Source organism: Cuculus canorus, chromosome 15 (assembly GCF_017976375.1).
Source record: "Cuculus canorus isolate bCucCan1 chromosome 15, bCucCan1.pri, whole genome shotgun sequence".
Classification (NCBI taxonomy): Eukaryota; Metazoa; Chordata; class Aves; order Cuculiformes; family Cuculidae; genus Cuculus; species Cuculus canorus.
The window spans coordinates 4625721-4649765 of NC_071415.1; the positions used below are offsets into that span (position 1 = coordinate 4625721).

Here is a 24045-nt window from a genome sequence, read left to right on the forward strand (position 1 = left end):
TATGAGTTCTGTAGTACGAGAAAGGTGGTATTTTCCGTTCTGTGTTGTTGTAGAGCTGTAGTGTATATCCCCCTACACTAATGGATCCTTGAATCGTGGAGTGGTTTGGGTTGGAAGGGACCTTAAAGCCCATCCAGTCCCACCCCCTGTCACGGGCAGGGACACCTCCCACTGGATCAGGGGCTCAAAGCCCCATCCAACCTGGCCTTGAATACCTCCAGGGGTGGGGCAGCCACCACTGCTCTGGGCAATCTAAGCATTTCTTCCTAAGATGATATCTAAATCTCCCCTCTTTCATCTTGAAACTGTTCCTCTTTATCCTATCACTGTGCTTCTAAGCTTTCCTGTAGGCAAGAATGTCTGTCACCCGTTTTTGGCTTCTTTGAACCAGAGCTGCTCTCATTATGCAAGATTTCCTCTCCAAGTTATGCTGAAATATTTGCAATGGCAGGAAGTTTCTCCAGAATTTCCAAAGAGGATTTACTTGCTCTGCTCTCAGTTGACTAAAGTAGCCGCCTTCCAGGGTTTTTTAACAAACAGACCTCTGGCATGGACTGTGCTTCCCTGAGGAATTTCTGGAATTGATATTCCAGAAACTACGATATTCCACATAACTATTCAGATATTTAAGCGTCTGAAATATTTTGATTGGAGGTTCTCAACATGCTTTCTGAATGTTTGGGGCACACCATAGTGTTTGTAATTAAAAGGATTCTGCCTGACTGGTGTTTGCATGAAGAGCTGTGGCTCTGATCCAGCTCAGAGTTGTGCAGCTGGGAATGCTGACTGTGCTCATTTTATTCTCCCCCAGAAAATGCATTTCTTTTTTTTTATCTCCCCTGTTTTAAGCTTTGCCTCTCATTAAGTTGGAAGGGAGGGTTAAATGAGAACTCATAGGCTAAACAAGGACTGTGAAGAAGCTTTGCCTAACCCAGGGAGCTCCCAAGAAAGGGAACTTTTTGTTTTTTCCCCGTGATGATGAATTTGATGTTTTTTTTTTTCTTACTACTTTTTTGTGTTTGGTTTTGTTTCTTTTCTTTTTTTTCTGGGCAATATTTGAAATGTATGCCTTCGGTGCATGGACTTGGAATTACTTTTTACAGTATTTATGATGGTGAGTGCAACTGTGATGGTAGGTAAAGCTGAAAGTAATAGCATTACTGTAATTTCTTTCTTATTAAGAAGAAATTACTTCTTTAAGAATATGTAAACATATTCCATATTTTTAGGTTATTATAGGGTGATCTAGATTACTCTAAAGCCAGAGGGTACATTCTCCCATCTCTGCTATCCTGTCTTCAGCATTTATGGATCCTAGTTTAGGCACTTCCAGTTCAGACCATTCTGTTGTCTTGTTTTTGTACTGACACTTATGCTATTCAAATTATCTTTCTTTTCTCTCCATTAAAACATAGCTTTGAAACTCCACTGCTGTTAGTGTAATGTTCATGGAGTGTGTATTTGTTTGCCTACACCACATCCAGACCAAGATCTGTCTGCACGCTTGTAGAACTCTTCCCACAGATGAACATGCCCTATTCTGCATCTCTTCACAGGATGTTTGTGGTGCTGTTGTCAGTAGCTTCTACTGTCCTTAATTACCAAGTGCTGATTTTCTCAATCAGCCAAAATACCATTTTCTAACTAACTTCCATTGAAGTCTACTTGATCTCTCTAGGCTCGAGCCTATCTGGTATTGCTGGATGTGGAGTTGGAAATATTTTTCCTAGTTTTACAAAAAAACCCAAAGCATTTATCTTTCCAAGTGTACAGTTGTAAAACTGTAACAGCAGTTAACTAAGGCATCATCACGGTCTCATGATTGCTAACATTCCTTGGAGGAGATAAACATATGGATGGTATATTCTAAAGTAGATTGAAAAATACTCCTTTTTTTCTTTTGCAGACTGTCGCTTTCCCAATTTCTTCTTCCTTGAAACAGTTATATTTAAGTAGTATTCACAGATTCTTGTTCTGTATATTTTCTGTGATCATTAATCAGCCTATAACTGACTTGCAAGAAAAATAACACAACATACTTGGTACCAAAACTGAAGTCAAACAGTGTTATGAATATAGGAGGTAAATTGTCATTCATCGTTGCAGCGTGCAATGTCTACAAACAGAGATTGCGAACTCTTTTTAGGCATCCAAGTCAGAAATGAGGATAAAGGAAAGATAATGATACTAAAGCTTCTTTTCTTTGCTGAAGGTTTGAAACACCTGTAGTGGCTTAGTGTTACCAAAGGTGTTGTATGACTGCTCTGGTGAAGAAGGTGCTTTAAGTCTTGTAGTGATGTTGATTTTTGTTTCTGGATGAAGAGTTGTTACTTAATCTTGTAGAAAAAAGTCTTAAGAGCCATTTTTTTTTTGTCATAAAGCAACGTGAAAACCAGGGCTGTTAGAACAGGAAATGCTGCTTTGATGAGAACGACATAGCTGAGAGCGTGTATGGAGTGGTGGTTGATAGCTGGAATATCCGTTGGGGGGAATGCAGAAAACCAGGACAAAAAAGCCCGCAGCAGCTTCAGAGATTAGGAAGATTGTTTAGTGTGTTTCTCTCAGCTTTTACACTTCTATTTGGGTGTATGAAAAGAGCAAATACATGTTTGGGGACTTCTTTTCAGTTGTCAGAAATCCCGTGTATGACATGAATGTTGAGATTCTTTTCTGCAAATTCAGTTGTATGGAAAATACTTTATGAACTTGAAGTAATAAGAAGTTTGATTGGGGAAGGTGTTTCTAGGTGTTGGGCTACAGGGACCTCAGCTTTCCGTCCTCCTCCTCCCATGCTGGTGACTCTCTCATGCTATGGTGCTCCATATTCAGGGGATCAGAGTTTCTGCACCTGTTGAAATACAGGAGGCTGTTATCACTCCTACTGTCATTACTGCCTCCTCCTACCCGGCACTGTTATTTAGGGATTGCTTTTAGAGATTATATGTATTAGAGAAGTTTTTTATAGTTCCAGAATTGTGCATGAGTTACGCATGATAATTTTCTAGTCAAATTTAGGCTCTGAAAAATATTTCATGATCTTCACCTCTCATATACAAAGAAATCAAATTGCTGATGGAAAGCTGCTTCTGTCCCTTTTTTTGTGGTATTCCCTTTGCATTCTGTAATTCTCTAAAAGTAGCAGACAGTAGCTGATAAAGTAGTTGCTATGAGTGACAACCGAGAATACTGTTATTTTTGCTTTTGAGGATACCAGATGGGAATTATGAAGAGTGTAGTTAACTGGAGCCTTCCAAAGCCATGCACATTTGGGTAGCTAATTTCACAAGTGCTTTTTCCTTATTGTTGTTTTGTATTTTCAGCTTTGAAGGAAGTCTGAGGAAGGGAAAGAGATCACGTACGCTTCATCTGCTCTTTGATTTTAGTCCTGTAGAATTTTGGATAATTTTGATATGGGATTATTTGGTCTCTTGAACCTTTATTCATTAATTCAATCTTAAAAGTTGTCATTCTGAATTGGCCACTACGGATGATATTTTGTGCAGTAGCTCTAATACTGAATCTTGGTGTTCATCTGATATTTGGTAGAAAAACTTGTACTGGATCTGCCTTTCTGAAACTTCTTTTGATCTCTTGAACATCAAATGTATCATTATATACCAAGTTAAGAAATGGATCTTTCCAGGCTGATAGAGTGAACAAAAGTTGTAAAATATCTGGTATCATTTTCTAGATATTATCATCACATCATTTTCTAGACTATATTTTTCTGGATGCATCGTTAATATTCATTAGGGTCAGTATGAGCAATCACAGTGTAAACGGTGATGATACTTTTCAGGATTAATATTGTAAAATTAGCCATAGTTTGGGATGTTATTTTGAACATATGAAAAACTGTAATGAAACTGCATATTTAATCAGTTTATACTGTCAAAAATTGGAAGGAGCAAGAAATACTTTACAGTTGGTGGGGCTTTAAAGCTATAGAAACAGCAAAACAAAACTGATAACATAGATTATTTATTTTGAAGTTATATTATTATTTATTGTGAGTTTTTGTTTTGCTTTAATTACATTTGGTTTACTTTGGGATTATTAACAGCTCTTTCATAAGGCGATTGATCATTCAAGAGTTGGTGTGACTCAAATGATTTTAAGCGTAACTTTTATAGATAAAACTGTCACACATTAAAACCAAACTGAAAGAGGGATGACATAAAAGCAGTGACCAAAAAAAGCCTCTTTTCCTAATATTATAGTAATGCACCTGCAGTTCTAAAAATTAGAAGTTCCAACAAATTAAGTTATACTTAAATGCATTTAATATTTCCTATTTTGATAAAAATATATTTTGCTCTAACCCCTTAGAGCTGGTTTAAGATACAGTCTTCAGAAAGTGTTGAAAAGCAGTTAATTACATTTGTGTTTAACTATACATGTTTCAATGATTATCAGCTCTGTTTTAGTAGAAGATACTACTGGAATTCTTTTGTTGATGTTCAGCCATGACAAGACATAATAGTATTTTTCTTGCTAGTTTAAAACAGTGTGTGTATGTGTGTATATATATATATACACACACATATATATAAAATCATTTTCTTGCAGATGTTTATTAGTGTTCTGGTAGTCCTGTTTTCGCTTGGTAGAACCATAGATATAGCAAATAAGACCATGAGTGCTTAATGTGGATGTTACTGCGTTTATTGTTAAAGTATCACTCTGTTTAACCATACTGGGTTAAAATATACTTTAAAAATGCTGTGCTTTGTATTTGGCGAGGAAATTAAAGCATTTGATCTTAGTCTATCAAAAAATCTGGACCTTAATCTGCTAAATATGTGAAATTTATTCATGTTAATTCCGTCTGGTTTGGATCAGCAAGTACACCAGTACATTAGAAGAATCACTTTGATAAAGTTAAACTTGGCAGTGCTGTAGGATCTCTCGTTTTTTGTTTGACTGTATCGGTGTAATTCGGTGTGGAACTTTGATTATTGTTTAAGTTGTAGTTAGGATTTGAGACTTGAAATTTACCTTAAAAGTGAAGAGTAATGCAAGTTTTGTGACTGTGCAGCTGGAGGTTTCTTTGTAATTTGATATTCTTGAAAAATAAAATGAGGAGCTGCTTAATTGGCAGAAAATCAGCTAAAGTAACACTTGTTCTGATTCAGGCTGTAAATATCTTTTTCTCTTATTTAGAGAGCACAATTTGTTAAATAGAAAAGTTCCAGCCTGTTTACATTATCATAGGTATTCTTTTCCCTCATTTTAATTAAATAATGATAATAATGATGATGCTGATAATAATAGTAATAATAATAATAATAATAATAAGCACTATCCCAAGTAAGATCCTTGCATTGATGCAGAAAAAAGAAACATCTTACAGGAACACTGTCAAGTTGACATTCTAAATGTAGTACTATTAGTCGAGGTTCAATTTTTTTAATAGATTTCCCAACCCGTCACCCCCTCCTGCTTGGAAAGAGTATTGGATTTTACAGTTCAATGAGTATCTGCTCTTTATTATTCATGTGCTCTATTGTAGTTATTGTTAATGGTTATACGAACAGCAAAATCGGGAGCATATATCACCTGTCACCTTATGTTCTACATACCCATCTTGGGTTAAATTATTGTAGGATTGGTACGCAGAAGCTTCTAAAATGAAGGTTCTGTAGAGAAGTTGTGGATTTTTTTTTTTCTTTAAGGTTCAGAATTTATGTTCAGTCTTTAAAGAAAAGTTTCAGTACATTAGGATCATAAATTTAAAAAAAAAAAAAATACCAGATTGAGTAAAAGTGTTTTAACCTGATTTATACAGAAAGGGAGGGAAATATTTTTTATCTACTGTAATGTGGTTCTAAATACAGTCTAAGTATAAGGGAATGTGTGCTGTTACACTGACCACAGGTTGAAAGTGTTCTTTAGGGAAATGTTCTGAATTCAGGATCAGAGAATCACAGGGTTGGAAAGGACCCATTGGATCATCGAGTCCAACCATTAAGTGCCGTTAGTGCTCCTTCAAAAACTAGTTTGTTGTAATCAATGTTTTAGCTTTTGCACCTGGTCTGCTGGCTGTTTTTTACTTTGTGTTCAGTTGTGCAGCTTAGATACTGTTCCCTATTAATGCTTGGGGAGCTTCATTGAACTGGGAGGAGAACTTCAGAAAAAACACATAGTTGCATATTTAGCCTACAATGTAGAAAGAACCTATAGAAAATGCAATGTGGCCTTGGGAGGTGAGTGATCAAAGCTCTGATGTTCTTTTTGTCCCTCAGATTCCTTTGGCCGCTCTGAGTTACATTTCAGAATATGCAATCCTTTATTTTCTGTGGTTGTTTTGGGTTTTTTTTTTTTTGCTTATTTTTCCTTAAACAATAACATTAGATTTGATGAGGTAGTCTTTGAAATGGAAGTTTGAAATAAGGACAGCACATTATTTTTTTTTTCTTTCCCAGGGTCAACACATCACCTACTTCATTAATTAAACTGGAACATTCAAATTTTATGAAGTGTCAAGTTGTTGAAGGTTACTCCTAAAAAGATGGAGGATTCTCTTTAGGACTGAGAGACATGTGCTTATGAATTCTAGGATTTAAGAAAGACGCATCTCTAAAGCTTTTAAACACTGGTGTAATTATTCACTTTTTCACTGGTGAAAATAAGAGCTATTAACATCCAGTCACATTTTGGGTAGCAAATTAGAACCAAACAAAAGGGTGTGGGTTTTTTCCATAAAATATGCAATTAAATTGTGGAATTGCAATGGGATCTTTCAGAAACCCAAAAGTATAAGGAGTTTCAAAACCAGAATGGATGGGTTCGTAAGATAAAAATGTCTCGTTATTAAATTGCCTTCTGGGTGAGAGTTTACCTCAACTGCTGGGTTTTAGAGCCTCGTTACCTTCCCTCAGGCTTGAGCCTCGACGTTCTGAGGGAGAACAGTGCTGATGTGTATACAACCCATAGTTTGTGCACAAGACGTTGAGCACCTTCCCTGAGCTTTTGCTACGGACTGCTTTGGGACCGTCTCATTTCTTTGTTACTCTGCTCCTAGGGGTCTATTTCAGTCCTTCAGAAGTCAGAGAACGGTCTTAGTCTTCAATGCACTTCAAGGCAAGACAAGATTTTAAGGTAGATGAACTTCTTCTCTTGCCCAGTATGGGAGAGAGCCTGCAGCCTAAAACTGAAGGTTCTCGGTCGTGGTTGGTGTATTTAAGTAGAAAAGCTTTGTGTTTAGACGTGAAGGAAAATGAGAGATAGTGAGGTTCATTTGAAATTTAATTTCTATGTAGCTCCTAAGATTCGTAGTATTACACTTGATGCTTCATTCCTGCTGGGTTTTCTCTGTTGAACAGGTGATTTATTCTGTCTAGGGAGTGAGAAATTGCGGATTATGAGACTAATAAAGATAGTAACCTTAGAAATATTGCCCTTAGATGACTAGGTTGTTCCTTTCACTTCTCTTCTAGTTTAAGAAAAGGAGGAAGAAACTGGTTTCCTGATTTTTTTGATTGCTCCAAATCCATTTATAAATTAACTTCTTGTTACACTGACCTTTTGCCTTGAGATTATTTTCGTACCTCTCTTTTCCAAATGCCGTATCTCATTTTATGCATTCATCTACCATACGCTTCAGGGAGGGGATTTTGCCAGTCTGTGTGTACAGTGAAATCACTTTTAAAACAAATACAGTAGCTATTCTGTTTCAGTTTTATACTGAAATATCACATACAATACAGTGGTACTTCAATTTAATGAAAAAGCAGCATTGAATTATTAGACATCTAAAAAGTATGTATTACAACTAAGTAATCAATGTTCCGTGTTTAAAAAGAAGGTTGATTCCTCAGTGTATGTTAATCCACACATAAACCCACAAAATCTCTGGTGACAGCTGAAGAGAGCGGGCTTTGAGGGTGAAGAGTTGTTTGCTTGTTTGTTAAGTTTCTTTTCTTTTGCTACTGTGTGAGGTGTCTCTGGACTGGTACTGAGACAGAGGCGCTCTGCTGCAAAAAAGATGCTGGGGACGTGTTCTCAGTGAACTTGTTCTTGGTATTTGAGTTCTGATATAAGCTGGAACATCTGCTTAGGGGAAAAGTAGGCCAGAAAAAGTAGGAGGAACTATACATCATCTATTTAGGTCAGAAGTACGTGCGTGTTAGTATAAAGATGCTAAAATGAGAAGTAAACATTTTGAATTCCAGCACGTTCAGCCGAAGAGCACCCCTGGGGACAGAAGGTAGAGGAGCATACTGAGGATGTTGGGTGCTGATCATTTTTGAGCAGTGGCTTATCCTTGCCGCTGATGTTTGTCTCTGTTTATTTTCCTTTCCAGGCATCGCTTACTTAGCTTCTTCTTGGTATGTGCAATGTGAATGAGTGTTACTCAGCAGTCTTTCAAAGCTCTTCTTTGACTGTTACCTTTTTAAATAAGAGGTTCCTAAAAATAAGAGGTTCTTTTGAAAAGAAATAGTTTCTGACATTACAATTTGGCAGATATTTCAGGGGAAACTGGTCTTGTATACCCTCCAGTGGGCATAGAAGAAGGAAAATAGATCACATCTCAATCACTTTCTTCTTGGCAACAGTAACAAATAAATCTGACTGTTGGTTGCTGAGAAAATAACTCAAAACTGTTTCCATTTTAAATTATTCAAGCTTGCCATGTGAGGCTCTAGTTGAAGTCTTCATTTCTCTTGGATGGTAAAGCAGTAGCTGTAGTTACCAGAGCTTCTTTTTAATTTGCTCGTGATAACAATAGTCCTTTGGATGCTTTTTTCACTCTTGCCATATTCTTATTACTGTAATAAGTTTGGACTAAGTAGGTTGGGGAACTTTCAAGTGGAAATTTAGAGGTAAGTAAATCTAAGCTAAGTAAAAATTAAGTCTAGCTAAGCTAAAGATAGTAAAGCTAAGCAAACAGCATCATAAATCACAGAACATTATAACTCAAAGTGATTTATTCTATTTAAAAAGGTACTTATTTAAGATAAACAACTAATCAGTGCTAAAGAGGAGAATTGCCTGGTGTACAGTCCAGCTGCTGTCCGGGGAGGATTCAAATGGCACTCCCCAGCAGTCCGTCATTGGTAAAAGTTCTTATTGCTTCGTTGATCTCCCTTGGGAGGTGTGGGAGGTGTCCCAGCACAAGGGGACGTTGTCGCCACACAGCCACACTGCTCTGCTGGGAAAGCCCAAGAGGGCTCACTAAGGCTGTCACAGTCACGGGATAAAAGTGGTTGGCTCATAGTCAAATCGGGTACAGTGGGAGAGGTGTGCACAAGGCTCCCTACCTGCAGCTTCTTGGTGCTCCCTGTGTCGCTCTGCTCCTCGTGGGTTTCCTGGAGGAGCTCTTGGCCCAGTCAGGGCCTCTGTTTCATCTGGAGCCTCTACCAAACTGATGCTGGTTTGGTTAAAGCGGGCAGGAGAGTTGAGTGCATTTGTCATAACTCTTCTTTTGGATTTGTCACGACTATATATTGATCACCTCGATTTCAGCGACTTATAATGCACTACTGGTTATATGGCTGTTGATCTACTTGATTCCAAAAGGGATATTACATAAATAACATTTACGGTTTAAATTTTCAGTTTTAACAGTTTAAAACTATTAAAATTTACAGTTTTGAAAATTTTTGTGATGGTACTTAACGGTTTTGCTCCTGTAAGTTATGCTCTTTTTTCTCAAAGTAGCTAAAAATGAGGTATAATCAGATTTGAAAAGGATTAGTAAGAAAATTGCACACAAACTAGAAAATGGAAGTTGCATATGTTTTCCCACTTTGCATCCGGAGAAGGGAACGGAGCTGGTGAAAGGTCTGGAGCACAGGGGTTAATGGGAATGGCTGAGGGAACAGGGGTGGTTTCATCTGGAGAAGAGGAGGCTGAGGGGAGACCTTATTGCTCTCTACAGCTCCCTGAAAAGAGGCTGTGGTGAGGTAGATGGTGGTCTCGTCTCCCAAGTAATAAGCGATAGAATGAGAGGCGATGGCCTCAAGTTGCACCAGAGGGGGTTTGGATTGGAAATTGTACTTCACAGAAGGGGTTGTGAAGCACTGGAACAGATGCCTCAGGGAGAAGGTTGGGGTCCCCATTCCTGGAACCATTTAAAAGATGTCCAGATGTGACACTTCAGGTTTAGTGGAGGACTTGCCAGTGTCAGGTTTATGCTTGGACTTGATGATCTTCATAGTCTTTTCCAACCTAAATAGTTCTGTGAAAAGAACAAGCAATTCATAAAGGTGAGAGAATGAAGATGACGAGAAGTGGGAAAGTTTGGCATGCTTCAGTCCATAAAGCTTTACCAGCAAGCAGTACCTGTTCCCTCAAAGGAATATTTATTCATGAAAAAAAAAATCAAACTTTTTTGGGAAAAAAAAGTTTTCAGCTCTTGATAGCCTTGAGAATTGTAACTGAAAATAAGCAAAACGCTAGAATCAGAAGAGGGAAGGCATTGGTTATCCACTGACGCAGCTGGAGGGTGGGTGGGTATGTGGGAGGGCACACAAGAGTCCCTTCAAATCTACCTTAAAAAATACAGCAATATTTTTACAAGCAGTGTTTTTTTTTTTAAATTATAAAAATTATCGTTTCAGTTTCCAAGAGTCTTGTAAAACTTCTTCTTAAAGTATGTCTACTTTTAGCTAGAAACAAAACGAATAATCTCCCCGAACTCTTGAGAAACTTGATTTTAAATCCCTGGTTGGATGGATTTCCTTTTTGGCTGTAGACAAACAGCCCTGAGGCAACAGAAAGATGCAGAGGACACAGCCTTCTCCTGGCTGTGCTTTGCAGACACAAACCTCTGTTGGTCCAGAAATGTTCGTAAATAGAAATGAAGCTGTTGCTTTCGTAAATAAAGCTCTTCTTTTACATCTTTGACATTCCAACTGTTGAAGCTATTAAAATCCTGGAATTGGTTTCTTAACTTAATTTTATGAGGCTTCTGCGTGAGTCCTTCGGTTGCTGGGCACAAAATTAGTAAAGATTTGAATGTGACATTCTAAGGTTTCATTTTTCATTTATTTTCCTTCTTCAATAAATATTACTGTGTGGTTAATTTGTTCTGTGGGATGAATAAAAAAGAACTAATATGAAATTCAAATGAATTCTTCTGCTGGCAGCCTGTTTGTTAGCAGCAATAATGAAATATAATGGCTAATGAGTAGTGAAAAAGATGGAATATTTTCTTTAATAATTCAGAGCTTTGATATATTTAAACACTTTATAAAAATATTCAGAAAAATCAATAACTTTAGGATTTGACTGTATTCTTTTTAAATTTAAATATATATTTTTAAATTTAAATACATATTTTTTTCTTGTTTTATTGAACATCGTTTCCTTTCTGTGTTCTCTAGTCATTAAAAGGGATCTGTTTCACTTTTAAAAAATGTAAACCTGAAAAAAATTCCCCAATTTATTTCTACATCTACAGTGTTTTTATGAAACTGGAAAGCAGTGTTGTGAAGAAAATGCAGAATTTGAGTTGGCACTTGTTGGGATGTCAAATATCTGACCAGCCTGGTGGGTGTCACAGGCATCTTTCATTGAGAAGCTGAACAAGGTTTTACAAAGTTATTTGCTACCACCTACTGACCATTCTGGATATCACAGACAAAAAACAGTTGCCTGAATACTTTAATAACTTCCAGAGTCTCATTTTTTCCTCTTCTGACCCAGGGAGAAGCGTTTGTACATGGGAACTCCGTTTGCCTTTTATATTGCTTTACTTTCACATATAAAATAACCAAAACAAAACATGCAAATAACTTCTCTAAAGCTTCTTATCCTGCACCATTTGCTTATTTTGTTTGGGTTCTTTTGTTTTGTTTCTGGTATTATACGTTACCATGACAGGGAAGTAGAGGAAATAGATTTTAGATAGCAGGGAGATAACGAACTGAAAAATGTTTGATAAAGTACACGGCCGCAGTCAGGTGTTCTGTCGGCATAACCAATGCCTACTTGAGAATATTGATTTCACTGTTTTTATTTATAGCTCAAGAAGTAAAATTAAATGTAGGATTATAGAAGCTATGTAAGATAAAGCGTACGGAGGTTTCTATGGCATCCTAAAGCCAAAATGTTGTGCAGCATCATGCGATCACCAGTGATTAGTTTTACTTTCCAGAGTGTGTCTATAACATCTGTTCAGTTGCCTCTGTATAATGCTTATAATAATAGAATTTATTTGGCTGTTATGCAGTGATATCTAGAGAAAAAAAAGAATTAAGTTGGTTTCAAACGGAAATGAGTGAGGGTTTTTTTCTACCTTAGGGGCAGTGTTTGTTCATTCTTTCCATCTTTCTTGTGAAACATCCATGAATTATTCTGTCATTCTGTAATTTATTTAAAATAATTCTTCAAGAGGAACAGATTTTGCTTGGTTTTAACTTCTCTTTTGTGGTATGATGATATAAAAGAAAGCACCTGATGCAAATCTATAGGATTTCACACCTGAAATGGTACTTCTTAATCTCAAATAATTCAAATACAGTTGGGAAATTTGCAGTAGACATACAGAAATGACAGCGCTTTGTCATTTTGCACTAACCAAAAGTAGCACAGATGTCTCCAAGAGAAGAACATTCTGATTTCTTCCCTTCTTGCTCTGAGCTTGACAGATGATTCATTTTAGTAATATTTTTAAAGCTCAGTTGCTGTGTACATCTTTTCTTTAAAAGAGGCGTATCTAGGATGTAGATGTACATGCAAATATTTATATTTAAACATATATTTAAACATATATTTAAACATATATCGCGCCAGTAGCACTGATTATTTCAGGAATGAAATGTTTGTTTTTCTTGGGGAATTAAAGGCTACGATACGTGTGCACATCACTAACGTGCAATACTCTTGTCACCCAAGGATAACTTCTGTCTGAGTTCATGACAGTTGGTAACAAAGTGTTTGACAGCTTTTCTTCCAAAAAGACATCATCGTAGACTTCCTGGAGACATCCGATACACAAAATGCAACTCTTGTAACTGTTCTGCAGAAGTGATGAATGATTACTGTTGTTTTTAGATATAAACCTGTTACAAATTATTATTAGGCTAATAATTTGCAAAATATTGAATTTACAAGAAAATTATTGCTTCCTATTATTTCTTCTCCACCTATTTTCATCTATTTCTTTCTCATCAATGAACTTTTACTGTTGAAATTTTTAGCTTCTTCTAATGAATGGATTTATTCCTTTTGGACTGAGGATTCTTGAATTCTACTTTAGTCTTTTTTAGGTAACCTTAGTTGTACTTTTATGTTTAGAGTACCTGCATTTGTGAGGATTTCATCCATTGGTAAGGAAAAATCCTGTTTAGGATACCGGGCTTTTTGTGGTGTTAAAGGCTTGTTACAATCCAGGTTGTTGTCTGGGGACATCTCTAAAGCAAATTTGTCACACTATTTAGGCAATATTTTTTAAATTATTATTTGGAATACCAGAAAAATAAATAATAAAAATATTATAACAATAATAACTATAAATTATATATTATATTATATTATATTATATTATATTATATTATATTATATTGTATTGTATTGTATTATATTATATTATATTATATTATATTTTACATCACATCATATATAATATATTTATATTATATAAAATATACAATATAAAATATATAATATAAAAATAGAATAATAAAAATAAAATAGCAGTGGACCTTGGTTGTTTTGGGTTTTTTTTTTTTTTTGCTTGTCCTTGTGCAGAATCCAAATTTAGATCTCTGCTCTTGAAGAATATTTTACCCAAATATACATAGTTCCAAAGATAAGCCAATGCTCCTCTTTCTTGCTGGCTCCAATATCCGGTATTAGTAAACCATATTTCCGTAGTTTTCATTGCTAATGGTGCAATGGTTAATTTTTAAGTTTCGCTTTCATATCTTTAGATAGAAAATGAAACACAAGGAGATGAAATTATTTTCTAGTGTTCAGGCATGAAGCATAGAATAGAAACGATCTTTTCCTTATGAGTGGGATCAGTTAACTTCCAGGCAGATTGTCTGTAATTTGTGGTTGCCGCAGTGAGAGCCTCAGCTGGGTTGGCCTCCGTTGCTCTCAGCTGGGCTGCTGCTTCGTTGGTACCTCTCGCCCTATTGGTTGTAGACACTGTGTGAGAGGATCTCTGTTGGGAGGAAGATGGGTTTTGTTTCATCCAGGTAAAACTGTATTTTCAATTCACATTTAGTAATCAATGCTTATGAACTTCAGTTGCCTAAAAGTTGCTTTTAATGGGAAATGACAGTGGCAAAATAGGAAATGAAAATCTTCTAGACAGTGGAAGAGATCAGAGCGCTGGTATGTCTTGAACAAGTTACATCCATCATACTGAGAGTTTGTAATACCTATGACTAGAATTTGATCGGAGCTGCTTTATTCTGCATTAATTTAGGGCAGTATGTGAGAGAGAGCCGCCCTTGTCCTTGGTAATAAGAAAAGATGTGATTCATTTTTGATTAACCAATAAATAAGTTAAAGAACATTCCATTATTTCAAAAAGGTGACTTAGGGCATAGCTAGGAGGTAAAGAGGACTGGCGTTAATGGAGGCTGAATTCATTCCTCTGAGGAAGAAAGCTTTTTACAAGCTGAGCTTTTTCCCTTACTCACTCACCCAAAAAACCTTAATGTGAATATACAAACAAGCTCAAGAAGTCACCCTGTAGGCAGAACTACTGTTTCCTTATAGGAGAGACGTGGTGAGGGACTGTCTGGCTGCCGGGAAGTCACACTTGAAAGAAAATTTTTGAGTGTTATATTCTTCCAAGTACAGTACATTCCACATGAAAAGTATTATGAATATCAAGAGTGTTTGAGGCACTGAATCATACATGAAGCCCGAATAACAGAGATTTGTATTGTTGGGAATACGCTGTTTAAGAAGTGACTGTTTGGTAAGCTTGATGAAAACTTCTTTACTATATCTTGCTGTGAATGAGAGTATTTTTTTCAGGAAGCCTCAGTTCAACTTGATCAAATGATTTCCTTTTTTTTTAATCCTTTATGGGTGTATAGCTTAGCTAAGAAGTCTTTGGTATTGAAATAATACCAGTTCTTCATTTAAGATGGATGGGAGTGGTGTTGAAGGAACGTACCTTCATTATTTAATATTTTTGTCATTTCTAGCGGAGATCTTATTAGGTATTAGTCTTAAATTTATACTTTGGAGTTTACATAGCTACTAACTCTAGCCAGTAATCTAAAATCTGATGAGAGTAGTTCTACCCTTGCAGTACGTATGCAAAAGTAGCTTCCAAGAAAAACCTCACTGGAAAAGTCAAGTTGAAACCAGAAATCATTGTAGGTCACTTGTCTACAGTGTAGTGACTTGAACTATGTTTGGCTACGCAGTTTCTGTAACTTATTGTCCAGAGGGGTGATAAGAGGAAATAAATGTCGTTCAGACTATATTTTTAATTATAATTATTATCTCTGCATGATGTCAGGTCTACTGGCAAAAGTCCAAAGGTTCAGTGAGAGTCAGAATACCTTAGGCAATCCAAAGGAACATGTGTTTGGTGTCATTAGGTGTGAGATTATTTGTTTGGCTGCTGAAGAAAACATAAATCCAAAATATATGTGTATGTGTACCTATGCACACACATAGATGTGTGTATTTATATTAAATAGATCCTTGATTGTTCTTGCAGTGAGACTCAGTCACAAATATCTTCAACATATGAAATCCTGGTTAGCACTCTTGACAACAGATGGAAGCTTAAGCAGTTTTTTCCACCGAAGTTTACCTTTACATTTTTTAAGCTGCCATCATTAATTTATCAAAAAATATAAATAAAGGAAAAAGGAGTAAGCAAACAGTTACATTTTCCTCAAGATGCAAGCAGAAAAAGCAAAATTATACCATAAAGCAGAGATCATGGTTTTTTATGAGCTGGCTACACTACATTGAAATAAGTTTGGATTTCTTTTAATATTTCCATCCTATTTTTAAGTTTATGTTTGAAATAAAGTTTAATAGAACTTGTTTAAACCTTGTTTAATATGCTTTGTGACATAGTCGTCTCTATTTTTCTTTTCAGGATACTAAACCAGAGTGCAGTTCCTGTGTAGAAACTGAGGACAGAAAAGTAAGTGGCTTATTTTAATGTAATTTGTCAGGCAACTCTAGGAAGTGGGGGTGTTCCGGTTGTTTGGGTTTGGGTTTTCTTAATTAAATCAAGTGAAATTATTTTATGTTTTTTTAATGTATGTAAGTTACATAAAGTTTTCTAATAATAACTTCTCTGAATTGTTTTAACTTCAATGGGGATAAAATAGTCTTACTCTGTTGAATATACTTCTGTTAGAAATTAGAGTAACAGCTTCTTCAGAAGGGAGTTATAATCTTCATTTTGTAAAACTATGAAGTTTTAAAGGCAATTGCATGTCCTGCTCTTAATTTCCATTTTCCATTTTAAAAACTAGTTGTTGAGTTCTTTTTGAAATGTAACCGTCTATGTTCCTGTGCATTAAATATAAGGAACTGTCCTTGTTAGTGACACTCCTAATGCTTTTTCTATTCTCTGAGAGACTTAGGCTTTTTTTTCTGTTGTTCTTGATAGCATTTTAACAAACCAAAGTGTTCTTGCTTTGCTGCTTTTTTCTGTTGCTGACTTTATGCCTTCACATTTGAACTAGTGACAGATTATGTCTCCTCATTTCTCCTTCCATTTTTTTCTCAAGCATTTTGCAGACACATGGTGAGCTGAATCAAAATTACCCTAATGTGTTCACGGTCAAAACTAACCAAGAAAACAAAAGGCTTCACATATTGAACACAGACATTTTAAATTGCCAGAAATAAATATCAATCCAGTTTTAAAGTATTTTCTCAGTAAGGAGGCTGAGATGAGTTTTTTAAATACATTTCTACTTGAATTTTAAAATTTGGAGCTAGAATCAAGTTCTGGGTTATTAAATCTGTATAGTGCCAACTCTGTGTCAAGTAATAACTGAGTTTGTGAGGGTGTTGAGCACATGATTTAGTTTAAAATCTCCAACATCAGCTGCCACTCGTTGCTGTGAAATGTAGGCCACTTAGTCTTCAGGTTCAGAGCATCAGCTTTTATGAAACAAACTGTCTAGGTGTTTAAATTAAGGTATATGTTGTGTTACAGTATGCATAAAAAGCAGTTTGGGACCTTATTTCTAAACACCAAGATCTGACTTTTGGTGTGGGTACCAGCTGCTAAAACTGCACAGCCAAAAGGTGCTTTATATTGCTTGAGTAACGGGAAAAGTTTTCAAGACCCCAGTAAGATTTGGACTGCAGTCTTATTCATGTATGTGGTGTATTTGTTTTTCCTTTTATTGCAGCTTTCCTTTTGTCTATCAGATGCACCAGCCTGTTGCTAGTAAACTGCTTTGGGTTTGGTTTGTTTTTTTTTTTTTGTTTTAATTCCCATTTTTTTAAGATAGGATGATTTCTACTTCAGTATAAATTCCAGGAGTTGTATAACTGATAATTTGTGTTGGGCTCAGTGATTGTGCTGAGGTTGGGTGGTTTCCCAGGGGCTCTGTCTGTCTGCGGTGGCTCGGGCTACCGAGACTAACCGGGCTGTCTGACCCCGGAAAGGGGCACCTCCGCCCGTGCAGGGGATGTGATCTGACTCACTCTGAGACAACCCAGCCCTCCTGTGAAGCAACTGAAATGAAAGCTTGAGTTGCCCTTGTTTTCCTCTGCTTTATTCCTTCACTGGCCTGTTGTGCTCCGTGCCCTTTCCCTTCTTGCTCTTAGAAGCAGTGAATTGACGGTGATGTGACGGTCACAGGGCATCCAGACTTACTGTGAAACCTGGAAAGTCTCTCTCTCTTTGTCTCTCTTTTAATGTCTCTCACTTAATCATTAAGGTTGGAGATCTGGAGATCTAGAGGTTATCAGCAACGCTGAGCGGTAGGAATTTCTCACCCTTTTGGCTATAACTACTGATTATACAGACACAGCCCTTCGGGTTTACAGACCCTTCTGTGATCTTGCTTCATTAATCACTGAAGTAAGAACAACAGACATAAGATTTGCGAGGTTTTGCGTTATGGCTTGGTTTTGATCTTGCTAAAAGTAGAATTTTAATTTAACACCAATGACAATCTGTTCAGTGCTCCAGCTTTCAAATGCAGACACTGCAATTAAGGTAGAGCAAAACCCTCCATTTATCTTCTTAATTTTGTTAATCTGTTGAAGCATTTTGAAAGAACAGAAATATAATAAGTACCTGTTGTTGTTACACGATGTGATTCATCTCTTCTCTATGTTTGGTCCCAAAACTGAAGCTGCAGCCAAGCTTAAGAATTATATAGATTATCAGTGACCTATGCAGTGGTCATCAAATAGAGATACACCAATCTTGGTTAATAATAATGCATTATTTCCTGTTTCTTGAAAGCCTAAGTTAGGAACTTAGTGCAATTGGTAGAACCTGCAACATTGTAAATAAATATTTTTGTTTCATCTATATCGAAATCAAGACAAACTACTGCAGTTAGGACACACATTGTTAGTATCTAATAATTTGCATTTCCATAATGAAATATACTACTAATGAACTTATGCAATTATTAATTAATGGGAAATCATCCAAGATAACAAAATATAAAACTCCGAGATGCCTTTTCTTGAAGTATTTTTTTCCTGAAGTTCCATAATCCCTAACTTCTGAAGAAGAAATCGGTGAAGCCATAGTTAAAGCATCACCTGAAAGCAAGCTCTAATTTAATACCTGTAATTGTTATATTGAAATCTATTGTTTTATAAATGAAAAAGTAGCATTTAATTATCCTAACGACTTTATCACTGTGATTTGTCTCTCCTGTTGTTACTTCAACTGACCTTTTTATGTAAGATTCTACTTAAACTTTTTGCCGGGATAGAAGTCTTAAGGTTTAAGAATACAAGTAAACAAGTAATCAACAGTCTGCTGGAACTGGCCTCTATTATCAGGCGTTACTGACCTGCATTTACCATTGCCAGCAGTGAACCCCTATCAGTATGTACAAGTCCTTTCACACCCAGTCGGTATTTGTTTATGTTTGTCATGCCCAACCCTTTTTTTTTTTGTTTTGATCTCATAGCTCCATTCATAACAGCACAATATTTGATGCTTAATGAATCACGTGAGCATGGACATGTCTTACCTTTGCTTTTCAAAGAAAGGTGTGGAAATACGATCCTTAAATTTTCACAGAAACAAACCTGTTAAAAGCATATGAAGTGTGATTTTTGTGAAAAGCCATTGATTTCTGAAGCTAATTGCATGTTTTAGAATCTGAATCATAATTTTAAAGCCTGTGATATTTCTCACCATGAGGTTTTACTCTTGCAATGGTGATGACAGTTGAGTTTTTCCTTCTAGCTATGTTTTCTACTATAACTCTGTGTGTTGGGGCAAACAAGAGGGTATTAGTAATACTATTGGCCAGTTCGCCAAGAGGAGGAATGCAGATTCCTGTGCAATCTTCTCTAACATTTAATATAACCAAACTCTTGATGTCCCCTTTAAAAAGACTGCTACTATGAAGCTTTTTGCTGTTGTGGTTGTCTTTACATCAGCTTCATCACCTCCTATTACTTGACAAACTTGCCCCTAATAAATCTTCCTCCTTTTTTATTGAATCTCAATTTGCATCTTTATTTGGTCTTAACTCTTTTCTTTTTTCCCATACTTTTGTGTGGGACTTGCATAGAATGGGAATCTTCAAAAATACAGACCACAGAAACTGTAAATAACATTTCTCCCTGTCCTGCTCTGTTGTTGAGGTCTGAACAGAGCACAAAGAGAATACTTGGTTCTACCCTGCAATTGTGTTTGTTGTATCATCAAATTAATTCATAGCAACACTGTGAAACCAACTGTGATATGACGTTATCTTCTCCTTACTTCCCTGGCTGCTCTTTGTTATATTTCCATCTGAAATAGAAAACTAAGACACTGAACACTGAATGGAAAGTTAACTTACAATGACCTTTCTGTGCTGGTTTTTACTATGCTAGGAATGATTTATTCTTCAGCTTTGACTTCTTCATTTTTGTTTCGTTTCAGCTCACTCTTTTCAGCAATAGACTCCCTTTTGCTGTACTGCGCAATGACATTCTCTTCAGTATTCCTCGCAGGCAGCATAACGCTGACCATTAACTACCAGCTGAGTGTTATTAGCTCGGTGGCTCAAGGTCACTCAGGATATCTTGCTTCATTTTCTCTTCTCGAGAAGGAAAGTAGCTTGTGGAGAGAACATTTTTGAGATGCATCTTGACTTCAAAATTGCCCACTTTTGAGCACAGAGTGCAGAGGCTTTATGAGAGCAATAGACTTTATGGGTATGCATTAGGCCAATAACAGGGTAGGTCAATAAGCGAGAAAATTTCCCTGTAGTGACATAATGTTTCATAACTCCCCGTTACCTTCTGTGGGATCTACTGTAGGCAGCAATGCCTTCCCTTTTCTCTGCCTGCTGTGGAAAATATTTTATAATTTATTTTTGTAGTACCTTCTGTCAGAGGATACCAAAGTACTTGGCAAACAAATTAAAAACACCTATGAGGAAAGTTACGTACATTTCTATTGCTCAAGTCACATATGGAGATCTAGAAGTGTGAAGGGGAGACACAGGCAAGGTTACAAAGGGAGTCTGAGACAAGATGAGGAGAAAAAGAAACAGTGTTACAAATGTATTTTGCTTTGCTTGTTCTGTGGCTTCTTGCAGTTTTTGTTTGTTTTGGTTTTTTTTTTTGTTTTTTTTTATTTATTTTTTTTTACTATATAACAATCACATGAACTTTTTTCCCCCAGGAAATTTTAAGGGAAAAAATTGTCTTACTAGTAGGAAGAAAATTTCTGTAACATTCTTCTGAAGATTACCGTGGGAGGGAATTGATATGAGTATCAAATAATGAAGAGCCAAAAAGAAGCATCATGGAGGAACTGGCTCAACAAGTGGCCTCTAAGATGTAGATATATTTGTATACAGGTTCCTTTCACTGTAATCCCTTTTTCTGCTGTTTAGGGGCTTCCTGTCAGTGAATACGGGCGAGTGTCAGTTTTATTCCCTTGTGAAAGCGTCATGCAGTCTGCATCATTTTGTAGAGTTTTGAGATGCATTTTCCCTCGCATTAAAATAAATTAATTTTTTTGATGAGGGGAGATCACTGAATCCAGTGGATTGTAAGGAAACATTTAAATCATGTTTGGATATAGATTCAGAGGAATCTAAGGAAGTTTTGAACATTTACAAGCCTTCTGGTGTCTACTAAGGCGCATAAATGATCCCTATTTCTTCTACCTATTAAACAGTTGGACGAGTAGTAGGGAGTGTTACTGAGTCGCCCTCCAGCAGACCCAGGAGACAGAGGACTGACCATAGGATTCAGAAACGAGGCGGAGCAACCATGAAGGGAGAATAACCAGCTGTTCCAAGAACAATATTGACCCATCACTACACCAGGGTTTACCACTGGCATCTCAGCTCATATAGGTCAGATTTACATGACGCTTCTTGAGTCTTCCTCAGTACAGATCTGGAAGTTTTCAGAACTTCAACAAAAGGGTAAATAATCTCAGATGAGGGGGTTTTTGTTGGTTGGTTGTTTATTAGCAGAACAGTTACTTGAAATCCATGGCTTTCTCCTCCACAATGATTTAAAATCAAGATTGGTTGCTCTCCGGATATCCTAAAACTAAGAAACTAAGTTAAATAGAACCTATAGTCTATGTTATTTGAGTATCATTTATTATTATTCATATTACTTTTAGTGATATTTTTTTTTAAAATCAAAGGGTTTGTCTCTTCCTTTTATTAATTTGTTCTTTTTAAGTGAAAGGACTATTTCTGGAAAAACAGGAAGCTGAAACTTGCCCTAAAACTTAACGGACAGCATTAGTCAGCCTAATAAATATTGGCAATTCTATTATGAGGAAATACTCAGAAATGCAGTCCATTTCCTGGCATGTAGACTGACACAGTGCAAAGTCTTGTTGGAAAGTTTCATTGTGTTTGAATGATCATAATGTCACTCCCATTACTGCTCTCTTGTTCTTTCTGTCACTGACATGCAATTATGGGATTTCACAACTGAAGTGATGACAATTGCTCCTCTGTGTGTGTGTGTGTGTGTGTGTGTGTGTGTGTCTGTCTTTCCCCTTAATCCAACTCTATCCGGCAATCTGTAATTTGATAAAGTGGAATTGAAGTGACAGGCATGACAGAAATGCCAAAACAATAATTTGACCTCCCACTGAAGTGTCAACGCGTTCGGCTGCATGACTTTTGTACATGCTGAATACACGTAAAAGAAACAGATACTATATTTATTATAGTAGAATACCTGTTAAGGCAGTTTACTAAAAATAGGTATGGCAACCCTGTGTCTTTTTGCCAATGTGTTCCATCCTTAACCATTGCATTTTCTGTGCGTGTACGACTGTGTGTAAACATAATTTTTATTACACATAAATTATCTCTATTTTATTAGAAAAAGATTTTCTTTAAATCTTCATTTTGGAAGATATTTGGCTAAATCTCGAAATAATAACCGTGTGGCTGTGTATCTTGAAGAGACTATTTATTCTTTAATTTAAGAACAACTCTTTCATATTAAACCGCTTGGGGAATGGTGTCAAAGAATAAAGAAAGAATCATGCAAAAGGCACACCATTTCTTTTTCCCAGGTCCTTTAATCCTGATGAAATACCTCGTTCCCACTTGTACAGAATATAAAAATAATCCCTGTTGCAGATTAGACTGTTGCAAACACATTTTATTGAGGATATCAATCAGCAAACTGACAAATTTTAGTTATAGCATATGCAAATACAGATTATAAAAATGTGGGTTTTGCGGGTAGAGAACTACTGATAATTTAAATTTCATTGGAGAAAAACCTTCTGGAATGAGTTACCAGTGTGGCTGATGCCTTTAAAAAGTCAGCTTTTTGCTGAGGTAGACTTGAGTTTAAGAAGTCCTAAAAATACCTTTCTTTTTTAAATCTGATTCCAGTCAAAATCCAATTTAGAACTTTCTTATAAGAACCCATGAGCTATGTTATTGTCTACATACAATACAAGAGTTCTCTGTTGCTGTTACGTGTTACAAAGGACAAAAAAAAAGCCCTCTTTTTTGACAAATAGTGCTAATTTTTATCCTTTCCTGTGACCCATAGTCATACCTTTCAGCTAATATTCTTTCTGCCCTTTTCCTTAATACTTTGGCATTAAAACTTACTTTTATCTACAATTACATTCAGCACCAATGTTTGCATTATGTGAATTTAAAACCAGAAAGCAATCACAGTTCTTTTGGAACTTCCTCTGCTTTGAAACAAATTGCTTTAGGTAGATGACAACTTCCTGCTAATAACTCCTAAAAAGCTCACCGAGATATAAATAGCATTCTGAAATATCTGGTACTCCTATAGAAATTAATAATAGTTTTTAATTTTGCAGAAGTAAACCTATGCAGAAATTACTTTGGTATATATTCATGTGGACTGTACCTGCATTGCATGCAATGAACTGTATTTCCCCTGAGGAAAGGAAAGGAAGAGAAGGAAGAAACTTTTTGAATTTAATATTCAGGAAAAAATTAAAATATTCAGATTCAAGGCAAAAAAAAAAAGTTAAGTGGAGAGGGAGAACTTAAGTCTGATTTGATGCTACTTATCTGTCAAAATTAACTGAAAAATAATTGAGAAGAGACTAAAGCCTTGTTGAACTTCTGCCTGCATCTGGCCATTAAGTTTTCAACAGGTATAAAAACACGCAGGAGAATCGGCTTTTGAAGTTGTACAGAAAAGGAACCCCCGCGGCTCTCTTGCTGTTGGCGTGCGGTGAACGGGAGCACTGCAGCCATGGGCAGCGCCACTTCTTCTACCATCTAGGGAAACGTTTCCTTCTAAAAGCGCTGTTTTTTGGCGGTATAAGCTGTTCACAACCCATACTTTGCTGCATCACTGGAGTATAGCTGACGTTAGCAGTTAGGTTACCTACGTGATTTCCAGTTACTGATCTGACCCATCGGATTCTTTGCAAGGTGCCGGATACGCAGGCCAAGGTACGCAAGGCCAAAT

At 36.4% G+C, this 24045-nt stretch overlaps 1 protein-coding gene across 30 annotated transcripts in view; it reads left to right on the forward strand.

The window, feature by feature from the left end:
• The window catches only part of RBFOX1 (RNA binding fox-1 homolog 1), a 1213941-nt gene that overhangs the window by 654494 nt on the left and 535402 nt on the right, over positions 1-24045 (forward strand). For all 30 annotated transcript variants that reach the window (XM_054080127.1, XM_054080124.1, XM_054080166.1 and 27 more), the window contains one exon: positions 16031-16078. In XM_054080127.1, coding sequence (XP_053936102.1) covers positions 16031-16078 — 48 coding nt within the window. The remainder of the gene's footprint in view (positions 1-16030; positions 16079-24045) is intronic.